The sequence below is a fragment of the Fundulus heteroclitus genome, chromosome 23, assembly GCF_011125445.2.
Source record: "Fundulus heteroclitus isolate FHET01 chromosome 23, MU-UCD_Fhet_4.1, whole genome shotgun sequence".
NCBI lineage: Eukaryota > Metazoa > Chordata > Actinopteri > Cyprinodontiformes > Fundulidae > Fundulus > Fundulus heteroclitus.
In genome coordinates, this window is record NC_046383.1 from 18,674,638 (window position 1) to 18,701,263 (window position 26,626).

At 39.4% G+C, this 26,626-nt stretch overlaps 1 protein-coding gene across 1 annotated transcript in view; it reads right to left on the reverse strand.

Moving 5' to 3' along the window:
- The window catches only part of LOC105932623 (neuronal acetylcholine receptor subunit alpha-3), a 45,195-nt gene extending 19,164 nt beyond the window's left edge, over positions 1–26,031 (reverse strand). The window contains exon 1 of the mRNA XM_036127116.1: positions 25,791–26,031. Coding sequence (XP_035983009.1) covers positions 25,791–25,848 — 58 coding nt within the window. The 5' untranslated portion in view covers positions 25,849–26,031. The remainder of the gene's footprint in view (positions 1–25,790) is intronic.
- Positions 26,032–26,626: the final 595 nt, after the last annotated feature.

Here is a 26,626-nt window from a genome sequence, read left to right on the forward strand (position 1 = left end):
AAGTCTTTGATTGCTCAGCGAAATTCCAAAATACATCTCTCAACGAACATCTTCTGAGCGGACCTGACCTCACAAATACCCTTGTTGGAGTTCTGTGTCGCTTCAGAAAAGGACAAGTGGCTTTCATGTGCGACGTGGAGCGTATGTTCCACCAATTTCAAGTTGTCGCTGAAGATCAGGATTACCTCAGATTCCTATGGTGGGAGGAAGGTAATATGGACAAGCCACCATCAGTGTTTCGTATGACAGTCCACCTATTCGGAGCTGCTTCCTCACCTGGATGCGCAAATTTTGGATTTAAACATCTAGCTGTACAAGGTAAAGGAAAGTTCAGTCAAGCTGCCATTAAGTTCATACAACGCAACTTTTATGTGGACGATGGCTTGGCAAGTGTTAATTCCGAAGAAGAAGCCATCAAGCTTGTAAAAGAAGCTAGAGATCTGTGTAACTCTGGAAAACTACACCTGCACAAATTCATCAGCAACAACAAGGAAGTGCTTGCCTCTATTCCCGAAGAAGAATGTGCAGGAGGAGCTACTGATTTGGACCTGGCTTTGGGAGAGCCAAAAATTGAAAGGGCTTTAGGAGTCCAGTGGTGTGTGACATCTGACCCATTTCACTTCAGAGTCATACTGAAGGAAAATCCATGCACTAGAAGAGGAGTACTATCTACAGTAGCCTCAATTTTCAATCCTCTTGGATTTGTCGCTCCTTACATTCTCGTTGGGAAAAGAATACTTCAAAGGATGTGTCAAGACAAGTTGGACTCGGACGAACCGCTTCCAGATGACCTCAAGCCGCACTGGGAGGCCTGGCTACGAGACCTCCTTAACCTGTCTTCAATCAAGATATCACGTTGCTATGTGCCAACAGCGTTTATGGACATTCAGCAATATGAGCTACACAGTTTTTCTGACGCCAGCGTTTCCGGTTACGGAGTATGCTCATACCTTAGAGCTGTAACTAAGTCAGGAGAAGTGCATTGTACCCTTGTAATGGGCAAGTCAAGAGTCGCTCCAACCAAGGTGACAACCATTCCAAGACTCGAACTCTCTGCTGCGGTCGTAGCTACAAGAACTGCTTTCTTCCTAAAGAGAGATTTAGAGATCGAAGGTCTTCAAGAATACTTTTGGATGGACTCCAAAGTTGTTCTTGGTTACATTAACAACGACGCAAGACGATTTCACGTATTCGTGGCAAATCGAATTCAGCGAATCAGATCAACCACTGAACCAAGTCAATGGCGTTATGTTGTTTCTGCACAAAATCCCGCCGACCATGCATCTCGCGGAGTTATGACAAAAGAACTGGTTGAATCAAACTGGTTCTCTGGACCAAGTTTCCTATGGCAGAAGGAACTTCCTAAGGAAGAGGACAAAGTCAAAGAGATTGACAATAAAGATCCGGAACTAAAAATGTCACAAGTTTACACAATCAAAGCAAAAGAAGTGAAGTCACTTTCAACCAGAATGCAAAACTTCTCAGATTGGAAGAGATTGGTAAGGGCCATAGCAAGACTAAAACGCTTGGCAAAGCATGTAAAGAACAAAACAAAATTGTCCAACGAAACAACTACTCTGGAAGAGAGAAGGAATGCAGAAGAATTCATAATTCAAACTGTTCAAACTGAAGCATTCGGTGAAGAAATCCAATCCCTGAAACACAAAGGAGAAGTTAAAACAACAAAATCAAAGCCTCATAAGTTAAGTCCCTTCATTGATAACTGCGATATCCTGAGAGTAGGAGGACGACTAACTGGAGCATCACTACATCCAAATGTCAAACATCCGGCTATCCTGCCAAAAGATCATCATGTGTCACACTTACTTATCAAACATTTTCACGAAAAGATCCATCACCAAGGTCGTGGGATGACAGTCAATGAAATACGCGCTAATGGAGTGTGGATTATTGGCTGCAGCAGTAGTGTGTCATCATTAATTTACAAATGCGTGAAATGCAGAAAATTTAGGAAAGGCAATCAGGAACAAAAGATGGGCAACCTACCACCAGAAAGGATGGAAGCTACCCCTCCATTTGCGTACAGCGGTATGGATTGCTTCGGACCATTCTGTGTACGTGAAGGAAGGAAAGAAATAAAGAGATATGGACTCTTATTCACTTGTATGTGCTCCAGAGCTATCCATATAGAAGTCCTGGATAACCTCAGTACCGACTGTTTCATCAATGCTCTCCGTTGCTTTATAGCAATTCGTGGTAACGTAAGTCAGCTGCATTGCGACCAAGGCACCAATTTCATGGGCGCAAGGAATGAGTTTCAAAAGCTGATGGAATCAAGTCAAGAGAAACTGAAAGATCTAGGCTGCAAATTTGTTCTCAATCCACCTGCTTCCAGTCACATGGGCGGCGTTTGGGAGAGACAGATTAGGACCATAAGAAATGTTTTGAAATCCATCTTGGATCAATCTGCTCAAAGGCTTGACACTTCATCTCTAAGAACTTTTATGTATGAAGCCCTCCACTACCTCCCCCTGTATGCAGAGGGGAGTGTGTTCAGTCTTCCTGCAGCTATCTGAATCATTCTTAAGCTAAGACGCTTAGGCAGGAATTTTTAGGCTTAAACAGGAGCTTTCTGAGAAGGCTCTGAGAATATTTGTGAATGCGGACACTGATCTCCACCAAAGCTCGGTCACTTCTTGTCTCAGGCCTCAGATATTTTCATTTGTGAACCACAATGCTTTAGGTGAGTGTGCAGATGTTCAGACTGGCATGGCCCCATGCCTTTACAAGACATTTTACTTAGAAAAGTAGTAATAAAAAGCTGAACTGAATACTGAAATGAAGAGGAGACAGAGTAACGGGGCCAGTACAGAAGGGAAATGTTTCTTCTCTGTTAGAAGGCAAAGTGCTGAGCTTCCTGCTTTTGAAACAAACAATCGTGTGAAAACATTCTGAAAAAGGTACTCCTTGTTTGTGCCTCAAACAATCTCTACAACATGGCTGGAAAGAGCTTGTCTTTACTTTCTCTTTCTCTTTTAGCCATCAATTAGTAAAGTATGTTCTGCTTTATTATGCTTTAGTAATGGTGACAGATGACAGCGTACACTCCAACCATTTACGTGTCCAAACAGCAGCTGCTTTTTAAAGAGATAGCTAGAAGTTTAACTCCTCCTGGCCAGTAGGTGGCGCACCCTACTCACCCTCTCTCATTCCAACCTTCCCTTGTAAACAGCCGGTTGCCAGGTCCTTTTGTTAGAATTAGCAAATACTTAATTTCCAAGTCCTGGAGGAAAGCAGGAACCTCTACGTTGCTTCTGAGCCCCTTTGCTTCCTTATGTCAGCACCAACAGTCAAAAGCTTGACCAATGTTCACCCTCGTTTTGCTTCTTTATTTGGTCCGCTTGAATCTGAGAAATGTAACGCTGAGAAGAAGCCATTTATCAGCACTACCACAGAGCTACTATTATCTGGCAACGTGTGAGCTTCGTCTCACGTGACTTCGACTTACTATTCCTATTGGTGCAAAGTACTTTCGGGTTGACGTTGGCATTGTAACCAGAAGTAAATATTTATATATTTTGGACCCGTCAAAATTTATAAAAACAATTATTTATATACAATATGTTCCAACCCGTATGTTACGCGAGCGCGCGTTTTTTACGTCACCACGCATTCTTGCTGGAAATGCGCGGTGACGTAAAAAACCCGCGCTCGCTCAAAATACGGGTTGGAACTGCGCGTTATTGTACAGACAATAATTTGCCTCATCGGCTTGCCATAAATTCCACTGCAGTACGCATGCGCATGTTTCGATAGATACAGACAGGAGAGGCAAAGTAGAAGCTCGCGCATGAACATGTCCAAACAACAACTCTGATTGATTGTTCACTCTGAATGTAGTTTCAAAATAGCAAACCTGGTTTAATTTCTTAGTTATGCCCTGGATTTTGTAGCGTTTGTGGACGCTACGTCGCTAGTTGATCAAAAAAACTATGTCACTACAGGAAAGTTACTTGATCCATAAAGCAGCGACACTACAGTCAAGCTACTGGAAAATGTAGTTTAACTAATAGCTTCGCTACATGTGGCGGCGCTACTGCCCATCACTGTCTTTTGCCAACATAAAAAACCAAATGCTGCGCTCAGTTTTGGGAACCCTGGGAACTATCATGTGATTGGCTCAGGAACCAGGAAGTAAACACAGGCTCCACTCTGAACCAAAGTAGTTCTGGACAGCACCTCTATGTTTGAAAGTAGAAAAACTTGACTAAGACATTGTTGATGGAGATGTCCAATTGTTTATAGGGAATGTTATGTCCATAAATATATAACATATTTCTCCTTTAATTTAGAAGAAACTGACCAATCTTTTCCAGTGGCTACAGTGCATAGATTGTTATGTATGACAAGTAGACGCTTTCCTATTTATTTTGTCAGCACAACTAATAACTATTGCATTTAATGCACATACTGACCATGTTGAATAAGAAACACCTGAGGATTTTTGTGGTCAGTTATGAAATTTAGATGATTATTTGATAATGACTTCCTTTAAAATCTGACCAAAACGGCCGTAAGGAAGTATAAAAATAGAGTGCAATTAAAAATGTTCTTATTTTAAACTTTGCCATCAGCCTTTTCTAATGTGATATCTCCGCATAAAAAATCCCTATGAAATATGGTCTGTTCTTTCTCTTTTCTCGCAGGATGTTAAAGGAGCATTTCATTGCAGAACTGTCCATCTCTATCACTAGAGGATAAAAGTGAAAGCAGAAATAAGGGCATATGTAGAGGTGTATTTGGAAGACTGAACCAGAGATCAAATTGTGGAAAACTGCCACAAGTAATGCTTGTGCACGGGATGGCACACGGACCTAAACCTGTCTGAGCAGAAAATGTTGCCTCATGGCACAATGCAGTCACGCCACCAAAGCACCCTCAGGAACATTGGAGACTAGTGTACCATGTCTGCACTGAACTCCAACTCATCTATTACTATTAAATTATACATCATTGGATCTAATAACAATTATTTTACTTTATATTTATTTGTCCGTCACGTTTTCTAAACCCAACACTGGATACCATCCATTTGCCTTTTTTGTGTCCTTGAACTACAAACCGAATCACTGATGCATGTAAGAGCAAGTGCTTTGAAAAGCTAAATATGACCTTTTCCATCACAGCTTTCAAGTCAAGGAGAGATGCACATATTATTCACACACTTTAACAGAACAAAGCCATCAAAAAACATGCACTTGACAAGCTAACATGAGAGTCGGTTTCGGGATGAACTTTTCTTGAGTAAAAACGCAAAGAGGGTCACACTCAATCTGCAAAGAATTAAACCCATTCACCAAAATGGGATTTATTTAGAAAATAAATACTATCTTTTAGAAAACTTGTTATTGGAAGCTTGCTGTTTGCGTCAGTTCATGATCTGCTGGCCAAAATTTGTCTTTTCTCTGTACAGCTTTATAATTTGCACCAAGTTTCAATACGAATATAAAGGGAAAATACTGACTACTTCAGCTTAAACTAGTTATTTAAGGAAGCATTAGCTATCAGTAAAATAATGATAAATGTCAATTGAAGTAAAAGCAGATTTTTTTGACAGCAAAACTACTGTAGTCCAGATCATGCATCATGTATAGTGTAAAATGTATATTGAAGCCCACTCTATATACTCATTTAGTTATTTTTTTGGTTGGTAGGCTTATTGGTTCTCGCCATATTCCCAACAGTGTTGCGTTCATTATTCTTTTCATAAGGCTGACGTTTACCAAAGCAATCTCAGATAAAACCAGATGGTCAGAAGTAGTGCAACTTCAATAAAATCTTGTACATTATTAGAGGAACCTGTATATTGAAATAAATATATCACATTCACAGCTCATACAGTAAATACCTGACATTTTTTAATATATGGAGCACCCTGATGAGCATTTTGCAAACATCCCGACTCAGTTCATTTGTTCTTGTTCCCGAAAATTACTGATTTGCCAGGGCAGCAAAAGTCATTTCAGAGAAGATATATATGAATTTGGCCCATGTCTGGCTCCGTCTAATAACAAAAACACTGAAACACTGACAACTCTGAGGTCATCTCAGAGGAGCCAGTTTGATTATGTCTGTGCACACCAAGCAATAAGATCACTTATATCACAATATCACAATACCCAGTCCCCCATAAAGGTCAGAAGTAGAACAAAAAGGTTCTAAAGGAAAAAACAGAATATGCTGTTACTGCATTTATGTCAATAATTTAAATACATCACAACTTCAATTACTAATTTGCAGTAAAGTTAGTAATTTCAGTCCAAAATTATTCAGACCACAAGCAGATTTCTATTTATAATTATTCTCATTATGTGGATCAGTTTGTTTCTGGCAGGCATCTCTTAAAAGTTAATAAAACAATAAGAAATTTGAAAATTATCATTCATCTTTTTATTAACATTTCACCTTATCCGTAATTAATGAAAAAGATCTGGATTGGCACTACAACAATCACATTCTTCTCCTAATACCTGACAAGCTTTTTGTATGTTTCCACCAGTATTCTTGATGATTTATCCATGAGCTCCCAGTTTTTCAGGTAGGAAGGCCTCCTTGCTGTCACCCAGATCTTTAGCTCTTTCTGCAGATTCTCCATCAGACTCAAATTGGGAATCTGGCTACGCCACTCCATAGGTTAATGTTACGTTTGTCATAAGAAACATGCTGGTAAAATCAAACGATTTATTTAGAGCTAGACCTGTCTGGGGGAATTGATATTTTTGGACTTCACTGCAAATTACTTAATTTATCTTTGGGCTGATATTGATGCACTTGAACAGTTGTTTTTTTAAGGTCCAAAAGAGCTGAGGTCATGTCTGCTTTATCTATTCCACAGCCACTTGTGATGGGTGTTTGATATCATTCTGACTTTTTAGAACGATGAACTGTGTTTATCAACCAACCCGCTTTAAATTTTTAATGGAGTTCAAGAATTAGAAAGTAGGTCTTTATTTTTCCGTCCACTTTGTTCAATGCACCACTATTACTGCTAGCTAAACAGCCCCATCAATGATACTGCCACTATCGTGCTTGATAGTAAAGTGTTTTCAACCCATGCAGATTTCTTCTCATGGTGGCCAAACAGCACAACCTTTGTCTCTTTTAGCCATAAAATGTTTTTCATGTCTCCAAAAGGCATTTATCTTATCTATGTGGTCAGCTGCAAATTGCAGTCCAACTCAAAGATAAAGAATTCGAAGAAGGGACTTCTTTATTGGTTAATACTCTCTCCATGTCCATGTTGATGTTTAGCTCTATTAACTTTGGACAATAACAATGGTGTTCCAGCAATTTCAAAACTTCCAATTCTGCTTCATACCCATTATTATTACATTTCCGACTGGCACTGTGGCTCTTTCTAGACTGATCGTGTTTGCAAGGAAGAAAAGCAAATTCACAATTTACACAACTGAAAAATAAGTCATACTAAGGGAACTAAATCCACTGACATCCCATCCCTGTGCTGCTATAAAGTCTCTATACGTTTCCTAAGGTCACTGGCTAATGTGAGCTTCTCCTTAAACCTTAATAAAATGGCCTTTCTCTAGAGACACTTGTGTAATTTCAGCTCTTGGTACCTGCTTTAACAACTGTCCGCCGCTTGCTGATTTGCTGCAGTGCCAGAACCTTGGTTAAGCCTCTTAATTGGCTGGGGGGAAACCAGGGCAATTATAATCAGTCAGTTAATTGGACCTTTTGTTCTTTGTTGCATAAAAAGGAAGTAAAAAAATAAGCAATATTTTCTGATCCTCTCTTGGAACAGTTACTCCCCTAATTCCCTTTACTTGCTCTGCCTGGGAAGGTCTTAAGTATGCAAGGTTTAAGGGTGATAATTATAACTTTTGCTCTCCTTTACCCTTCAGATGATTGTGTTGTCCGACTTTTCCTGCTCACCACACTTGGCTGATATTTAAAGCAAGGCTTTAGTGTCTGCAGTGTGTAATTCATGACCAAGTATTGAAAAGCTGCTTATGCATCAGTAACTGCATCCCTACTAAAGAGATTAACAGACAAAACAAGCTGGTTTTGATTGTCAAAATTTGTTTAGCCGTAAATAATATATTAAGAACTGTCAGTTTTAAAATGGTTTAAACACTTTGATTCTAGAAATGTCTCCATTTTCACGTGACAAAATTAAACTACAGCATTATTAACCAATTAGGAAGGATACCATGTTGAAAGCTGCTGCTTTTAAGCCAAAACGTGTTTTGAATAATTTATCCAAAAAACATAATATTCTGTATGAACAGAGTGGTACAACATCAAGCGAGATAAAAAAAACAACAACAACAACATTGGTGTATTTTAAGTTGGCTTGATAAAAGCTAAATACTCACTTAATCTTAGTTAACGTAGGTTTTCCTTTTCCGGCTTTTCCAAGTTGACATTTGACTCTTTTTATTTTTTGCACAAAGTGCATTATTTGGAAAAGTGAAGAAAGGGAGTAAGTGGAAACCAATAACTCCCCCTAACACTTCAATCTAAAGAGGAGCAGAACACATAAATTAAAACAGAGGAATATAAAACCTGTAGATGAAAACACATGGCTGCTGTAGGAGTGAAGAGCTGGGGAAACTATGAGTTATATAAATAGGTTATTTAATAAATGTCTGCTGCCTGTGTTGCTTGCTCTTTCATTGACCAACTGAAATAAAAATTGTAGTGTTGACTTCATAATAAAGTGTACATACGAACTTTATTTATGCCCTGATGAAAAAAGCAAATCATTTTATGTGGCATTGATGCAAGATTACTGGTGGCAGAAAGTAAGGGACACATTTTGGTAAGACTTTTCAAATAAAAATCTATTTTAAAGTTAAGCTCCGTTCTGTTTCACAGCTTTACTTCAAATTACGTTTTTATTCATATTATTTAATTTAGTGTGTAAGTCTGCTGTATCCTGTCTACTTTTTGCCACTGACACACCCAAAATTCTCCATGGTGGAATAATAAAGGTATTTCTATTCTAAATCTCTAAGAATGTTTATTATGGTCAGGATAAAGCTAGCTAAATACAGAACAACTGACTTTTGTTTAAATGGGTTGATTTTTAGTCATAGTGAAAACCTATTAGACTAGGTATCAACAATTTCATCTGAAAGAAATCTTAAAAGCTTTCCTTTAAGATGCTTTTATACAATATTGCACTCTAACCAAAGTATGTCTCATTTATGATTTCCTCTGTTTTGTATAGTATGTGTGAACTGGGATGAAGACAGTGAAATTTAGTGCATGATTGCATAAGGATGAAATCATTTACATAGGCCTTGGTGTCACGGTTTCATTGCTTACTTTTTCCATACCTAATGATCCCCTAACCTTCTGGGAACAACTGTTTAACACTCTATAAACAGTCTAATGCTGAGTTCAGACCGAACGCGATTTGAGCATCAGGGGCATCTGGTTTACATGCAAAGTCAATGGTGGACGTGCATCTAGGAGTATCGAGAGGTCCTGCAGGGCGTTTCACTCATCGTGTGTGCCACATTTTGAGATTTCAAGCATCTGAGCGTCCAAAGCAGCAGACGCTAGAGTTGGAAAATCTGAACTTTTGCAGCTAGACACGGAGCATAAATCAATCAGAGAAACCCTACTATGTGACATAGTGGTGCATTTTCCAGCAGGACAGAAGGACCACAAAAAGCCAGGAAGTCGACAGCGGTGGAAAAAACTCATCATTGCTGTTTGTGCGCAACCTATTATCTATGATCAAACTATCACTAGAAATACAGTAATAGAAAGGACCTTGCTTGGAGGAGGATAAGCAAGGAAGTTCGGATCTCAGGTAAGATATCAAAACTTTTACCACAGTAAACATTTCCCAGCATTTGAGGAAAAGAACAGGGTAGCTCCTCCCAATGCACGTCAGATCAGTCTGTTCACACTTTGCTCAGAGCATCAAAACTTTCTGCACAGTTGTCCAAGTTAAGGCATTGTGTTTATTTTTGAAGATCAAAGTGATCAAATGATAGGCTGAATTAATAAGAAAATAAGTCCACACCCCCTGTTTTTTCATCTGCTCCTAGGTTGTGGAGATGAGTACATTTTCACCGGTGCAGACAGAGCATCTGCATAGTGAACCAAGAGATAAAGTAATGCAGGGGGGGGGGGGGTCTGTGATATATAAACATATAAATGCCCTTTCTGCGATGTTCATGTCAGGACATTTTTGACAAGTCCACGGAACAATCTATGGCATTGTAAAAACTATAGTTATAATAATGGATTTTTTTAAATTTACTATGGAAAGATTTGATGTGTGGTATGCTCACTGTTTCTTACTGACAGTTTAAATTGAAACCGTATGACGTCGGTAAGTTCACTGTAAACTGGTGATGTGGAAATTATTGGAAATAAAGACAGATGAAAATCCAAATTATATTTTCTGATGAATTTTTATTATAAATCACCATTTTTTCTTAGGAACAATTGTGCTATGTTCTATAATGGAAATTTTGCCAGGGACAGATCTCAGGGAAGACATCCATATTAACAAATAAAATTAGAGTTTGGATTGTCAAAAGTTTTTTTGTCATCCCTATCTTTGCTTTTATCAGCTCAGATTTCTACACATTTGTCAGAATGTTGTAAACGACTTCAGAAGTGTCTCCATCTCTGATGATGAAAATCGCATGAAATCCGTCCGAGAGTCACGTTTCATTTCCCAAAACCTTCAGGGTTTTTCTTGTTTTTCCCTTTCCTTGTCTTTATGATGTCAAAGTGAAAAGTCTTTGTTCTGGCACCGATGAAGCCAAGCCAAGCAGTCAAGCATTTCTCTTTAAGAAAAAAAGCAACACTGATTGAGACTTAGCAAGACAAACAGTGAATGTGTCAGTGTCTCTCGTGGCTTCGGGACGAGCAAGCTGCAGAAAGACCCGCGGCCTGTGGGAGGTTCTTTGATCAGACATGCGCTTAACAGGATGAGCCTGAGAGCCTGTGGTGGACAGTCTGAAGGAACTAATTACCCTCCAAAAATACTTCACTGACTGAGAGCGTGAGTATATGAAGAGGAGATAAAAAAAAGGAGAGGGAGGCAGTGGTGTGAGGAGATAGGAAAAGAAAATTGACAGCAGGAACATGCACAGAAAAGCCAGATAGAATGGGTCTGCTCTCCAGGGTTATGATGGCCTCACTATGACATGCTCAGTGACGCACAAGTGGATCCACGGTGATTACCGCATTAGCCATGACCATCCTATTAAGCATGGGCTACAGCATGAAACTCTTCATATAGGAGAGCCTGATGAATATGCAGCCAAATGTTCTGGTTATGATCGCAGGTGCCTATATAAGCTGATATTCCTGCATCTAACCAGTAAGTCCATCCTATGGTCTGGTTTTAAAGGGAAACAATTGTATTTTTTTTAATTTTAAAGCAGTTCTTTGTTTTCAACTTAGCATAAATTGTTGTGTATTTTCCCCATCTTATTTCTTATTCTAACTTAAAACAATAATTGTACTTCTCTGAACTAATCCTGGCTGCTGAATCCCTGAAAGAATAAAAATAGAAGATCTTTCTCTTTTTTTAAAAAAAGCATCTCAGTCTGGTAATATGGCTGTTATTTGGGTAGCATTCAAAAGATGTGTCCCCTAGCATCTTCAACACTTTGATTCTCATTTTGATACATGTTTTGTTTTGCTGTACGGACGCATAGAAAATACATCAACACGGTCAACTAAAAGGGCTGACAGCCCACCTGTTCTGCACATAAAAGGGAAGGAAAGAGTAAGAATAAATATAATAATACTCAACCGTGTGTTTTAAATTCAAACTGAGACATTACGAGGTGGGGCAGCCAAAAATAAAAGATTGTTGCGGCAGAATATAGAAATATACCAGTTTTAAACCTGTAACCTTCAGCTGCAGAGCTAAAATAAAATACCTGCAGGGAATCAGTACATGTGATATCTGTCCTCAACAGATGATGGATCAGGCTTATCTATCACGTCTGTCAGCCGCACTGACTGAATCAGGACTCGATGGAAGATGTCAAAAACGTGTGTCCCAAGGTAACGGCAAATATTAAGGTTTGCTCCTGCTTTTAGCTCTTTAGGGATACAAACGTCTTGGTTGTATAACTCACTGTTTTCCGCAACTCTTCCTTTTTCCTTCATACCCTTTAATTTTGCATTAGCATAAAAATCCATAGTAAAATATTTGTAGGCTTTTTTTCTACTTTAGTATATAGTTCTCCTTCTGAACATCTATATCCTCATAAGACCAAGATCTTTAATGTGCTTTGAGTTTTGAAAGAAACATCCATGAAGTGTAGCAGCACTGCAATGAATGTATGTTAAGAATAAGGATGTAATAATTTTGTAACTGTTCTTTACTATAGAAGCTTGAGATAGGTAGCTTTTTCGTACAAGACCAATTTTGTGTAAAAACAGGAGATAATTGATATCACTGGGGTTAACTTGTGAATATGCGTTGTAAAAGTATTCATATCCTTTGAACTAACTCACATTTCAGAACTTTTAAACGACAACTGCCTTTTTATTGTGTTTCTAGTTAACAGACTAACACAAAGTGGCAAAGTGGAAGGAAAATGGCACATGCTTTTCCAAATATCTTACAAATAAAATTCTGCAGATGGTGATATGCATTTGTATTTTGCCCCCTTTACTCTGATACCCCGACAAAATCATTGTGAAACTGCCTCAAAGCCCCCTAATTAATAAACAGATAAATAGATTCCAGCTTTACATTTTGCAAAGAAGAATGGACAAATAATTCACTCTTTTGATGTGCAAAACAAGTAGAGACAAAATACTGACTCTGGTGGGGCTCAATAAAATGAACAACACAAATGTGAAAATTAAAAAAACAATTATACTTTTCCTTCCATTTCATAAATGTGCTCTGTACATTTATATTGCATTAGATTATCTCGTAAAGTGCTAAGAAAAATACACTGCAACAGAATGTGAAAAGGTTCAAGGGGGATTAAGGCTTTTGTAATGCTTTGTAAAATAGGGAGACTTCCGGTCTAAAGAAGGGCGTGTTAGACATCAGACCTGGTGAAGTTTTCAGGATCCTTAAAGGAAATAATTTGTTGACTGCTAAATAATTTAGCTGAATGTAAGAGAAAAAAAAGACTACACTTATGATCTGCTTTATAGGAAACTTATGTTTCCCAAACTCATGACTCTTGAAGCTTTCTGAAACCCAAAACTCATTTGCATTAGTAACACTGGGGCCATTTAACTGAACTTATAAATACGAAATTAAAAGTATAAATGTTTGACCAAACAACTGGTGACAATAAACCAAGAAAAACAACATTATTTACGGTGGAAACAGATATCCAAAGAGAAGTACAGTACCTCATATATGTCTTTTGAGGTTGCAAAGACAGCAACAAATCTCAGTGAAATGACTAAAATATTAATTAAATATAAGACAAATTTATTCTAATTATGAGCTTTTAGGAGAAAACTGTCATCGTTTAACAACATTGGAAATCTTAATCTCAAAAATAGGTGTTTTAAGATTATAAGATTCATATGGAGACTCAACATGTTGATTCCTTTTTCATTTAATTGCATTAAATTTAGCTTTATAGTCTTTTTCACAGTGTTTGGGAGCCTTAGTTCTTTCACATTTTAGAGGAAAAGCAGTCACACATGGAGTCGCTGTTCTTCAGCTGCTATTTACTCATAAAAAGCCATTTCGCCTGCCTTCTAACATTTCCATCATAAATCAGTTGCTGCATTTATCAAGATGCTATCCACCTCTGAGAGTGAGACTTTTGGTCTATGGTGAGCCGAAAGTAATTAGGATCTTATCACAAGGGAACAAGCTAACAAGAGATCTAAAAAAACGTAAATTACCACATTATCTTGGCAAAACAAATTATGATATCAGGGTAAGAAGATAATTAACTTGTGATCTTGAGATAAGCGTATTTAAACATGACTGTTCTCTGAACTCAACAGGACAATTAAAGGAACGAGTTGGGAAGGTGTGATGTTTGTTTACAATTAAGACTACGTTTCTTTTGTTCTTCTTTTTCCCAGTGTCTGTTGGGAAAATAACATAAAACTTACCGATGATGATAGATGACCAAGCTCTATCAGTTTTGTGTCCAGGGACCAATATTTGCTTTTCTGTGGCTCTACCTAATTAAGCACCAGCTTTATTCATGCTTTACTCTCTGGAGAACAGATAATGGCTTTTAAAGCTAAATGAAATCCTGTGTAGAATAAATGCTGGGATCTGGAGGGTAGAAGTAATGACTGGTGGGAAATAATGGCAGAAACCCCAAACAACAAAACACCAGATGAAAACGTGAAAAATTACATCGTATGGCACCTTCATTGGCCTGCTCTTACTTTAGGAGTTACACTAAGCATTTTGTACAAACACAGATATTAACGCTACTGTTTATGTAATATTAGGTCTTGTGCTAATGCAACCATGAAATCTGACTTTTAGTTTCTTTTATCCACGTTCTTATCCATGTTTAGAATCCTAACTCCAAGACAGATGTATTGACCTTGAGCCAAATTATTCATATGTTTCTTTTAATGTATTAATTATAAGATAAAAACTTTACTGGCCTCAATATGTCCAAGGATGCTATCTTTTTTTTCAACTTTGTTTTATTAAAGGGTCTTGCTTCTGTAGATGTGGTTGGTTTTTATATCACTCTTGTGTTGACCTTGGTAGACCAGAAGAGATGTCTTTTCCTGCTGTTTTTGGCTATAAGATACTGATCGGTGTTTGATGTTTACAGGGCTCTTGTTGATGGGCAATTTCCTTTGAGTTAAAAAAACTCCTCATAGTGGAATAGCCCTGTGAAAGGAAGAAAAGTTTTATCGTGCTATTTTTCACTCCTCGTCCTTGGGGTTTTATTTGTCTTTATGACCAAGCTGTGGAAATGAATGACATTTACAAAACAGTTTTAAGGAAAGAGTCCTTTTACTTTAACATTCAAAGGCTTATGTAGAGGACATCAGTTTCTTAATGGCTGTATAGATAAAGAAGAAGAGATACCTCATAGATCTTTAGGATTATTATTTAGAGAGAGAATAAACATACAAAACAACAGTTTATTAGATATTTTAGAGGGAAGATAGAGACTATTCTACTGGCGACAACAAAGCTAAACAACCTATTAATCTATGACACAAACAATTTAACTTCTAAGGACAGAGTATATATTTAAGACAAGTTAACCCAAAGATGAGGACTCCTTTCGATGAAAACTAGATCTGATTAAATCCATAAAAGCTTTCAAGAAAGTGATGACTCAGAGGTGAAGAGAGCGCCTGGTTTCTGGTTGGTTTCTTCAGACGCACGAGTCTGGTAGAGTGACCAGATGTCCCAATTTGTGCGGGACTCCTGTCCTGGTGTCCCACTTTAACTGGGGCAAATTCTGTCTCATACAGTAAAGTCAAATGCAGCAGATGGGTTGTATTCAAACAGAATGAGACAGCCAAAGCCCAGAAGGTCACAAACTGAGCCATTATTTTGAAACATATATATTTTGTGATAAATGCTCTAATGGCTAAACTAAGAGTTTCATTTTGACTCAGTCATTAAGTGTATAACAAATTGAAGAGTCTCTGTAAATCCAAGCTACAAATACAAAATTCAATCCCACCATATTTCCAATAAATCACACAAATCCAGCCTGAAGCCCAGTAGTGGTCATTAAAGAATCTGCCTTGCCTCCATGTAACAGATGAAACTTCATATAAATCAGTGGCAACCAAAACTTTTTTTATGAATACAGAGACAAGGGAAAGCAGTCCAGAATAAATAGCTTTTAAATCTACATCTTTTAAAATTAAAGAGTACATACATTTTGCCAGGTTAGTCAAGTCAGAAGGAGAATAGGGATCCAAGAGGATGACATTTTCCCCTTTTTCAAACATGGGCTAAGATTTAAACAATATTTTTACGCAAGAACAAATTTACTGACATCTGGCTTGATATGCAAAGAAAGCAACGGTTTTAAAAGGGTTTTTCAGGAACAGAAGCCAAAAGGTTTGGGGACAAAATGGCCTCTTCAGCATCTAAGGCCCCTCATTCAGCCTAATCTCTTTCTATTCACTTTCTTTCCCCTCAAACTATGAATGAATCCCATGTCATTCCCTGCACAGAAGACCGGGGTGTCCCAGAGGATTTCTGCAGTAGGATCGCCTTGAAGAAGATGTGAGTTTGGGTCTTTAAGTTTGAAGGAAGAGTTGATGCTTTAAGCCCGTCCTTAGGAGGGTGGAAAAAAAATACTTTGCCTGTGGTTGCTACACAGCATGTGTGCACCGGCGTTTGGTTGCAATAATCACATGACAATCGCGTTAAGAGGATCCTCAAGCTGCCTCACAGTTCTAAAGCCACACAGCAGCAGACACACACACATGCACACTGGTAGCCTGTCAAGCTTAAATGCAACTATATTGCTTCTGGGAGTGAAACCAGAGAGCATTTCTGTATTGCACAGGAAAGCTCAGATGAGCATTTTAGTCTTTGGAGCCAAAATAGTTGACAATAGTTAGCAGACATCCCTATACAAGCATGTTTAAACAAGGGCTACAGAGACTCGCTCAAACCCCTTTCTACCTTGCTGAAAGCAAAATATTAAAATATTTGATTGTTATATTGCAACTAATTCAGCAGATTTAAAGCATCAGCTTCTTCAGGGTTGTGCTATTTTTTAATTATCAGCAACCTGCAGCTCCTGCTCTCTTGGGCCAAGCCAGTTTGGAGGCAGATCCTCTTTACACTGTTAACATGCAGCCGCAGCCTATTAAAATGCACAGTAAAGTTAGATAAGGGGTCAAGCATGAACTACAATGCGGATTAGATGGTGGGGAAATGCAGGCGTGGCTGAACATCTCCCTCAGCTATTTTGTGCTGGAGATGATGCAGGCAAGGAGCTGCGGGGATCTGCAGTCTATCTCTAATCACTTTCTTTCAGACCTGAAGGAAACCATCCTGTCCTAGAATAGGCTGATGCACGCTGCCAATCCATCCCGCGGGCTGCAACTTTATTTTGAATGTCATACTTCTAACAAACAGCTCCACGTTTAACAGCGCTCTTCGTCCTTACCTCTGAGCTACTTCAGTCAGATTCTATTTTTAAATAAAATACCCCAATCCCATGGACCGCAGGATCAGCATCTCCTCTGTTCTGGGGACAAATCACCAGATCCTGGATGGAACGAGACAATACCTTTTGAAGCCCACTAAGCAGATCCCCACTGGGAATGAATGTGTATATGTGTGTCAGTGTATTTTTTTTTTTAAGGAACTCATCTGCATGTACGGTCCCTGCTGAAAATGACACAAAAGCTATCCCAGTCACCAAGACATTGACGAATAAAGGAGAACACAATACACAAGGAATAGAGAAAGGAAAATACACTAATCTTTGTTTTATTTTTCTATCTAATAGGAAGGGAATGCATTTAATGTCAGCTGAGGAATATCTGTTCTCCTGCGAGAGCACTGACACTGTCATGCTTTCAAGGCACTGCTTTCTTCTCAGATTCTCTGAGTTCAAGGGCAAAGCTGCAGTAAATCTCTAATGCCAACGAGAAAGGCACAGAAGGGTACAAAAGGGGGAATCGAGAGCGTTCATCCCGTATATTCTACGGAGGAAAGCAATCCTCCCCTCAGCTATAACTCTGTGTCAGGTTACAGGATGTGAGAAGACACTGGCTTTCACACCGCCAACATGGCAGGATGACATAAAAGCACTTAATGCTGCTCCCAATGGGAGATGAGAAGAACCCACATCTGGAACAGAACTACAGCTGCATGCAGGGTTTTTAAGCAAACAAAAGAAATCTCAATGACAATGCAGGGGCTAACCTCAGTAGATAAGGTTTGGCAATGATGGTCATGAAGCTGACAAAATAAATCATCTTTGACATTCTGAAAATCCTAAAATAATCTATATGATCTGTCGATTTATTTTATAAAGACAACATACACATGTACAAAGTAAGAATTCTGCCTCCAGCATTGTTTTTAACTCTCGCCTAATTTGTTTATCAAAGAAGCGTTAGGAAATTATTCTTTGGCAATCAGCAGCTAATTTATTGATGTTTTATTCTCAACACTTACATATGTTCACTCTTAACACTTATGTAAGGCCTTTCATTTATTTTTTTAAAATAAAGGTCCATATTTACAGCAACCTCCACATTTATTGACACCAAGTGTAAAAAAAAATAAAAATAAAATAAAAATTAATAACAAAAAAAATCCAATTTCCATCCATCCGCTGCCTTCCGTTTATCTGAGATCGGATCACCTGAGTAACTGGTCATCCAGGGAAACCAATACATCCCTCTCCCTAGCCACCACCTCCAGCTCCTCCTGGGGGAGCCCAAAGTGTTCCCAGGCCAGACGGGATATGTAGTCCCTCCAGCGAGTTCAGGGTCTGCCCTGAAGTCTCCTTCCAGCAGGACATGACTGGAAAGCTTCCAAAGGGAGACATCCTGATCAGATGTCCAAACCACCTCAACTGACTCATTTCAGCCACTTGTATCCCAGATCTTGTTCCTTCGGTCAAGATCCATACCTCATGACTATAGATGTGGGTCAAATCGTGTAGACGGATCGTTAAATGGAGAGCTTTGCTTTTTGGCTCAGCTCTTTTCTCCACCACAACAGGCAGCGCCCACATTATTGCAGATGCAGCCCTAATTCGTCTGTCCGTCTTCCGTTCCATCCTACCATCACTCCTGAGCAAGACACTAGGACACTTAAACTCCTGCACTTGAGGTAGAGACTTTTATTCTTATTTACTTTTTTTTCAAAATTATAAGAGCATCAAGGAGTTCATCAAGTAATCCTTTTCAGTTTTCTGCCTAAACCCACTAAATTGCTGTTTCTTTCTCCAGGTGTTTTAAACAGTTCATGAAGCCCTGCACTATGAGAAGGTCTCTATGGCCCATGGAAGACAAACAGAACCAGGTCATTACATATGCGCTGCCATAATTTAACAGTAGCCATCTGGTGCTTTTCTACAGTTTCATGCACAAGCCACAAGGTACAGTACACTTGTTCTCAAAAAGGTCAATCGTTGTTGTGTTTCACTAAAACCCACAGTTCCAGTTAAAGAAAAACCCAACAGGATTTATTATTATTATTATTATTATTATTATTATTATTATTATTATTATTATTATTATTATTATTATTATTATTATTTCTAATCTGTGTTGCTGTAGTTCAGGTCAGGTTCAGGTATTTCCCTTACTGTCCTACTCACTGTGTGTGGCAGTAGGATAAACTTGTCGAGCCTTGTTTGTAGCAGTTCCAGTTGTTCTCAACATTTTTGTTATTCTTCAGTTTGTAGATATGATCAAGTATAGGTAAGAAACTGTTTTCTTGATGCCAATAATATTAAGAACTGCCTGTGTAAGTCATACTTCAATATTTCAGATCAAACAAATTTCAATCAGAAACAAAACAGCACACATTCAAATCTTTAAAAAACAACCTGGTCCAATGTAACCAACTAATTTCCCTCGTAACTCTGGCCATGCCACCCTTGGAGGTAACAGCTGACATGAAGTATTTCCCAAATCTGTGGATGAGCCTTTTATATCTCAGTAGAGGATCTTGGCTCACTGTTACTTGCAAAATTGTTTTAATTCAGCCACACTGGAGGATTTTGAGCATGAAGTGGCTGGTTAAGGTAATACCACAGTATGTAACTCAAATTTAATCCAAAACTTGCCACTTTTGAGAAATATTCCCACAGTTCTATGTTTTCTGTAGATATTGACTCTCACTGTGGTTTCTGGGCATCCCAAAGCCTTAGAAATGTCTAGTTTTAATCCCCAAAGTCACAGAAGACACTACTGTAGACACACAAAAATAGCACTAGAGCCTGCAATAAAATGAAATAGAAACATCTTTTAGTTTGAAATTAATATTGCTACGTGAATTGTGTTTCTAAACACACAAATTTATCTTTCCTTCAGTGAAAATCGCTAGAGCTGCCCTTAAATAAATTGCTCCTCTGTGGAAGTCAACGTGACAATATTAAGGACCTAAATAACAACTTAGGTGGGTAATGCATGTTTAAATAGCACAGCACTTTCGGCACAGTTTTGGATGTCATTCAAATGTATTTTAACTGTGTCAAGTGTCATTTTAGGTTTTTACACTGACTGATTAATTAAGTTTATCTTGTCAATATACATAGCATGAAACAACATGGCTCAAAACATTCAATGACAACTTTAAAACAGTCCAATATAATGGCATGCAACATGACAAGCTAATCTATTAATATCCTTCTTCACTGAAAAAGTTTTTGAAATGTTAGATTAATTAACCCTTTCTTTAAACTGATTCCAATCAGGGCTAAATAAAAGCGTGCTTTAAAGTTTGCTATTCAGTTTCACAAAAGAGCAAAGAAGCATTATATTAACAAAGACCTAAGAAAAGAGTAAAAGTTGTCATGGAGAGGATTTATATGCAAAAGAAAGCAAAATCCTATGAAACAAGCAGTCCTGGCAGTTTAACTAGGCTGGAATGTTAACTATATTGCCTTATCTATCATATAGAATTAACTGTTTGTAAATAGTAGGCATGAACTGGATTCTAACTGTGTGATTTGATTGAATTTGACTTTGTAAAGTGCCTTAAGATGACGTGCTGTGAATTGGTGCTATATAAATAAAATCTAACTGATTTAACCTGCTTTGTCTATGTAGAATCCTGAATGGCCACCAGCAGTATTCATATCCACTGAATCCCTTCAGTTTGTCACCTTAAAGGGGCCATGACATCACTGTATAAATTATTTCACGTAGTTGACATTGCTGCATATGTAAATTCTCCAAAGAATTTAGTTTAAAAAAAATAATGTCATCTTTTTGTAGGTGGTTGTTTTGGCACGCTAGATTTCCCTCCTAAGTAAAAAAGTTGGGTACCTTAACAATATGTGGCTCTCCCTAGTTGACTTCACTCTGATTGGCTACAACCATGTTTGGGAAACTGGGTAAACCCGCCCCCCTCTCCATCCACACCTCCGTCACAAATCCATTATTATGGTATTATTGCTAGTGGAAGCATTTGTGCTGCATGATGTCAGGCAAGGCTAAGCTGACAAAATGTTTTTACCTGCCAGCGCAACTCATCATCCACACAGCGGGACTGAAGTCTCCACTGCGTTTGTGGTGGAGAGCTTGCTGCCCTGCTGCTTCAGACAGTGCTCATTTGTTTATCAGTCAAGACAGTATATAGAAATTAAATAAACTTACAGGTAATGACAGTCGTAATGCAGTCACCACCCTCAGTGTTGGTACAGCAGTTTTGTTTTTTTCAAAATCAGTTTGTCTGTTCAGGAAACAGCTTCAGTAAAGTGTGCTGAACATATGAACATAATACAGTTTCGTATTGGTTTTGGGTTGGATATTGGATATACAAGCAGACAGAGAGCGGCAGCCCCAGATCCGCCTCTCTGTATTGGCTCGAACAGGAAGCAGACACCGCTGAAGCCACGGAGCGCGAGCTGAGGCTGTTTGCTTGATGGTGTGCTCTGATTAGAGAAAATGAATTACGTAGAAAGATAAACTGTTTTCTGATCTGACTGTTTTCGAGCAAAGACACAAAGCAGACCGCCCATGAGCCGGTCCTTTGGTAGCCACTCTTGACATTCACACGGCCTCATCAGTTCACAACAGATCATATGATAACTCCAAAAACACAGAAAAATGTAATTTGTTGTCATGGTCCCTTTAAACTTCAATATGTTTCACTGGGATTATATTTAATAGACCAACTCAAAGTCTAGGTTTTGTGAAATGGAGAGAAAATTATAAATGGTTTCAATCAAATCTGAAAAGTTTGATGTACAAGTAGACTTCTGCCATAGTTGGCATAATCACAGTAAAAGAGGACTACAGGCTTGTTTATGCTTGACGCATCTGCAATGTCCGGATGCGTCAAGCCATATTGCACCGTTTTGGCTACCATGCCCCTCCAATTAGCCAAACCTTTCCACTCCACACACCTAGGAACATTCCTAACTATGCGGACAGTCCTGTGCAGTAAAACACGGTGTACAAGCGAGAGCTCCTTCTGGCGGAGGTTTGTAAATATAGGCATCTTTATGATTCAGCCAATAAAGATCACCGTGATCAACAAATTTTCTGCACAGCAATTGCCGTCACTCTTGAAGGAAAGTAAGAGGCTTTAATATGTTGGAAACAACTGGCTATTCTACTTCTGTAAAGAATCCAGTTGTTTTGTACGTACTACATAGTTGTGTCGTACACTTGGTGTAGGAGCGCAATGTTGCCCTCTAGAGACTAGGAGAATAGTGCTACTTCAGAGGAAAAGCCGCACAGAGCATAAATGCTGTATACGTTTTGTCGGCGCGTCTCATTTCCGCACGGAACTTATGTGTGTCAAGCATGAACCAGCATTTAGAGTACAGACAGTGGACACATGACTTTGTTATCAACACAGGAAAAACCAAGGAGGCTGGTGGATTTCTGCAGGTGCATAGCCATGACACTGACACCAGTGAATATCCACCTTATGTACCTGGGTGTTCAGCTGAACAATAAACTGGACTGGAATGACAACACTGCTCCTCTTTACAAAAAGGATAAGAGCAGACCCACTAAGGAGGTTAAGATCCTTTTGATTGCTGGGGGCACTCCTGAAGACCTGTTTGGACTCTGTGGTTGCATCTTCTATGGTGTAGTTTGTTGGAGCAGCAGTTTATCTACCAATGGGAGGAAACGGTTAGATAAGCTAAGCATCAGGAAGGCTGTACCAAGATGCCCTCCCGGCCCAGTGCAGGTAGCGGGAGACAGAAGAACTCTGGTGAAAATAACTTCACTCTCTCCAGCAAGACTGGGGAGCTCCTTCAGTGACAGACTGCTGCATCCTAGATGCACAAAGGAGGGTGATCACAGATCCTTCCTGCAAACATCTGCTGGTGTCAGGTTTACAAATCTGTGAGCAGATCTATGTGGTTATGCCGGTGTTTTTCTTCTCTCTCTCCCTGAAGGGTGCGACTGGCAGATTGCAGCACAGGTGCTCATCGTCTACTCTGATTGGTAGGAGCAGAAAAAGGAGGGAAGGCGTCATCATGAGTGTGGTCTCTGAGAGAGACCACACTCATGATGAAAGAATCATGCCCTTGTCAGTCAGCAGTTCCTCAGCTGTCTTCAGCCCCGGTTCGGTGTCTGCTGGAAGACCCAAGCAAGTTGTCTAGCTCATGTTTCCCTACAAGCTCCAGGAAGAGTTCTCCGAAGCCAGCTGTGTTGAAGTCTTCCAAGAAACCCAGCACTTCTGCCCAGGTACGAATCCATCCCAACCTCTGTCTGCCTGTCCCCCCTGTGGCGTCTCCACACTGACATAAACGTTTCCCAGAACTCCACACCGGTAACCATACAGATGGTCAAACTCTGCTCTCTGTGTTCCTTCTCAACCCCTTCTAGGATACAGCAGCAAACACTCACAGTAACCCTGCTACGACACAGACAAACTATTTCCCATTAGCTGCCGGTGGTTAATTCCTTTCTGTTTGTAGTCTGTGACCAGACCCCTCCCAGTTATCCCCCACTTATTTCGATAATTTCATGATCTCAGCACTAGTGCTGATCTGATTCCCCATCTGACATACATGTGCAGTTCCGTCCCATTCTCATTAGTCTTCACCAGAATCACCTGCAACACTGACTATAAAACCAGCTCTCAGACCAGTCACTAGTGCCAGATTATTAAAGTGAGTCTAATCAGAGACCCGGAACCTGCTCTTGGACTTCGGACTCTGGTTATTCCCCTTGATCATCCTGCCTGACTCTGCCATCAAGGTTCTGACCCTGTGCCTGCCTTTTGACCACCGAGCTCCTGCCACTCCCAGGAGAAAAACCCTGAGAACTTCCCTGACCGGAGTCCAGATTGCATTAGGGCATCACCAGCAACATACCCCACCAACTGGAACCTGCACTCATCTTCCCAGCCCACTCCCGGATTGTGAGAAGGTTAGTGACCATAGATTCAGTGACTGTTTCACCTCGCAAAGTCTCTCTCTGGTCACTAACCTGTTGTCTCCGCTTCCAGTGGTTCCTGTGCCTGACGCTGGTGATTTACCCGTAATCTACAGCAGTTTACTCCTAAACAAACTGTCTTTAAACGCTATCTGTTCTTGTCTGATTGAATTCTGGGTCCCCCGTTTCTGGTCATTACAGATAAACCCCTGAAAACAACTCTCTGCCTCAATGTTTGCTGTCCCATTCAGCCTATTAAAAGAAGTTATGAAAGTTAGTCTTTATAACCAATACTGCTCACAACAAGCTCATGAAGTGTTTGCATCCCTGCTGTTATTTGCACACTTTTTAAAGTGCTTGTAAACAGTCTGTGGTTTTCATGCAGAAATATATAAGTACATGTTGTAATTTTTTTATCATCCTACACAGTTGCACATTTATTTAAAACTGAGTACACCATTTTAAAGATCATGAAGAGGACACAACAAAACAGAAGAGGCTCTGATGAAATGATACTGAACTGAACTGAACTTCATAGTGAACACAGAAAATGCTACATGTTGCAGGAAATTAAGACTGGACATCACCTGAATACAATATTCCTATGGTAAAACACAGTGGGAGGAGCATGATGCTGTGGGGATGTTGTTTTATACACTACAGTGTTTCGTATAAAACCTGTCCGAGGCTCAATAACACCTGAGACTCAAGCACAGGTTTACCTTCCAGCAGAACAAAGATCAAAGACATACATCCTGAGCTACAATAGCTTAGATTGCATCATAAATATTTGTCAGAATGGCCTGCTTTAAGTTCAGACCTGGTAAGACTTGACAAAAAATATGTTAAAAAAATTTTTTTCCTACAATCTATTAAGCATTAATAGATTAAGCATGATCTGTTTTACAAAAGGAGGATGTGCAAAATGTAGAGTCTGTGAATAATTAGCTAGACTTGCAGCTGTAACTACAGCACAAGTTGTTTCTAAAAAGTATTTACTGGATGGAGTAGCTGAGTGTAAATGCCAAATACACACTCAAAAAAGCACAGTTAGGTTTAAGGTTATATAGTATGACAAAATTAGACAACAAATTCATGGGACAGGAATACTTTGGTAAGATTGGTATAAACAGCTACTCTGGAGCCTTGAAGATAATCGCAAAAAAAAAAAAAAGATTATTTAATTATTATAATGATGCAAAACACCCATGTATTAGCTCACGTTCTGCATGGATGGTTGATCTACCTAAGCTATAATTGCTGTTAGTGTTGGACTCGTCAGCTGAATGTCCATGTGCACGTAGACATACAAGCATAGAATTTAAAAGAAAGGATTAATTATTTTTATTCAGTAGAAAAAAAGTCTGTAATGAAAAGCTGACCCAGTATTAAAACGTAAGAACCTGTCCCCATTGTGTTGCTTTTGTGCGCTCCTGAACTCCCAGAGGAGTTTCAGGGTGTGCTAACTGGCATTGGAGCTATTTATCATCATCAAAATGCCTGCTTGCAGAAATATAGAACAACTTGGCTGATGCACCGAAGTTGACCTTTTTTAGTGCTTTCAAAAAAATAAAATATTTCAACTTATTTCGTTGCGCCTGCTTTGGCATTTTGCGTAAAACTCCTTTACTTTTGCCACGGAGCGACGAAAAAGAGAAAAGTTAACTTAATGTAAAGTCTAACAGTGTTTGTTTTAAGCCAGATGGAAAAAGTCAGATGTACCAACAGCAGGATAAATGGAGGTTCTTGTTTTTGCGTCTCGATCAGACATAAGTAGCGCGGTCCCCTACCTTGCGCTGCGAGGAGCACCAGCAGCAGGAAGGTTTGTAGTTTCCCGAAGAAATTCATCGACACATCCGGGCCTGGCGATGCCTTTATTGGATAAAATGTGATCTAGGACAGCTGGCTCCTGTCTCCGTTTAACTGCAGACGTCTGCAAAACCGGAAGATTCCCCTTTGCGTTGCTCTGCGTGGAGAGGCTGGTGCGCTCTGCCGACATGGACAACTTCTCTTCCCCCTCCCCTCCACCATCCCCAGCTGCCGCTTACGGCTCACACCCTCCCTCCCACTCTGTGGGAAAACTTAGCGACCTGACTCACTGTGAGTCAGTCTGGATGAAAATGAAATAATGAAATTATTTTCTGATGTAGCTTCAGGGTCTTTGGGGGGGGGGGGGGATGTCCTACTGCTGAAGCACAGATTATATTGCATTTGTCTGTTTAACACTCTCCAAAAGACGTGCTTGTTTACGTTTGCATTTCTGAAAGCAAAAGAAAAAAATCAAAACTAACTGTAGGAGCCATCCCAATAACTGCTCACCTGCCCACCAATGGGATCCCATATTTTCACAACTGAGCTGGGTTTGGCCCATTTAGTCACATAATTGATTTTGCAGGCATAACAATGCTGAGGAGGCATAATACATTAGCTCTCCATAACAGAATCTTACAGCGCTGCAGAGTCTGCCCATTTCCTATAATGGAGAGCTATTGATGTACCTCATATAACAGCACTGAAAATATTGAGGCAGAGTGAATACTGGCTCATCTTTGAAGGCAGTTAGCTGACAATGCTATAGTCAGAAGTAAACAACAAGAGTAACTTTTACGCAAACTTCTCAACCTAC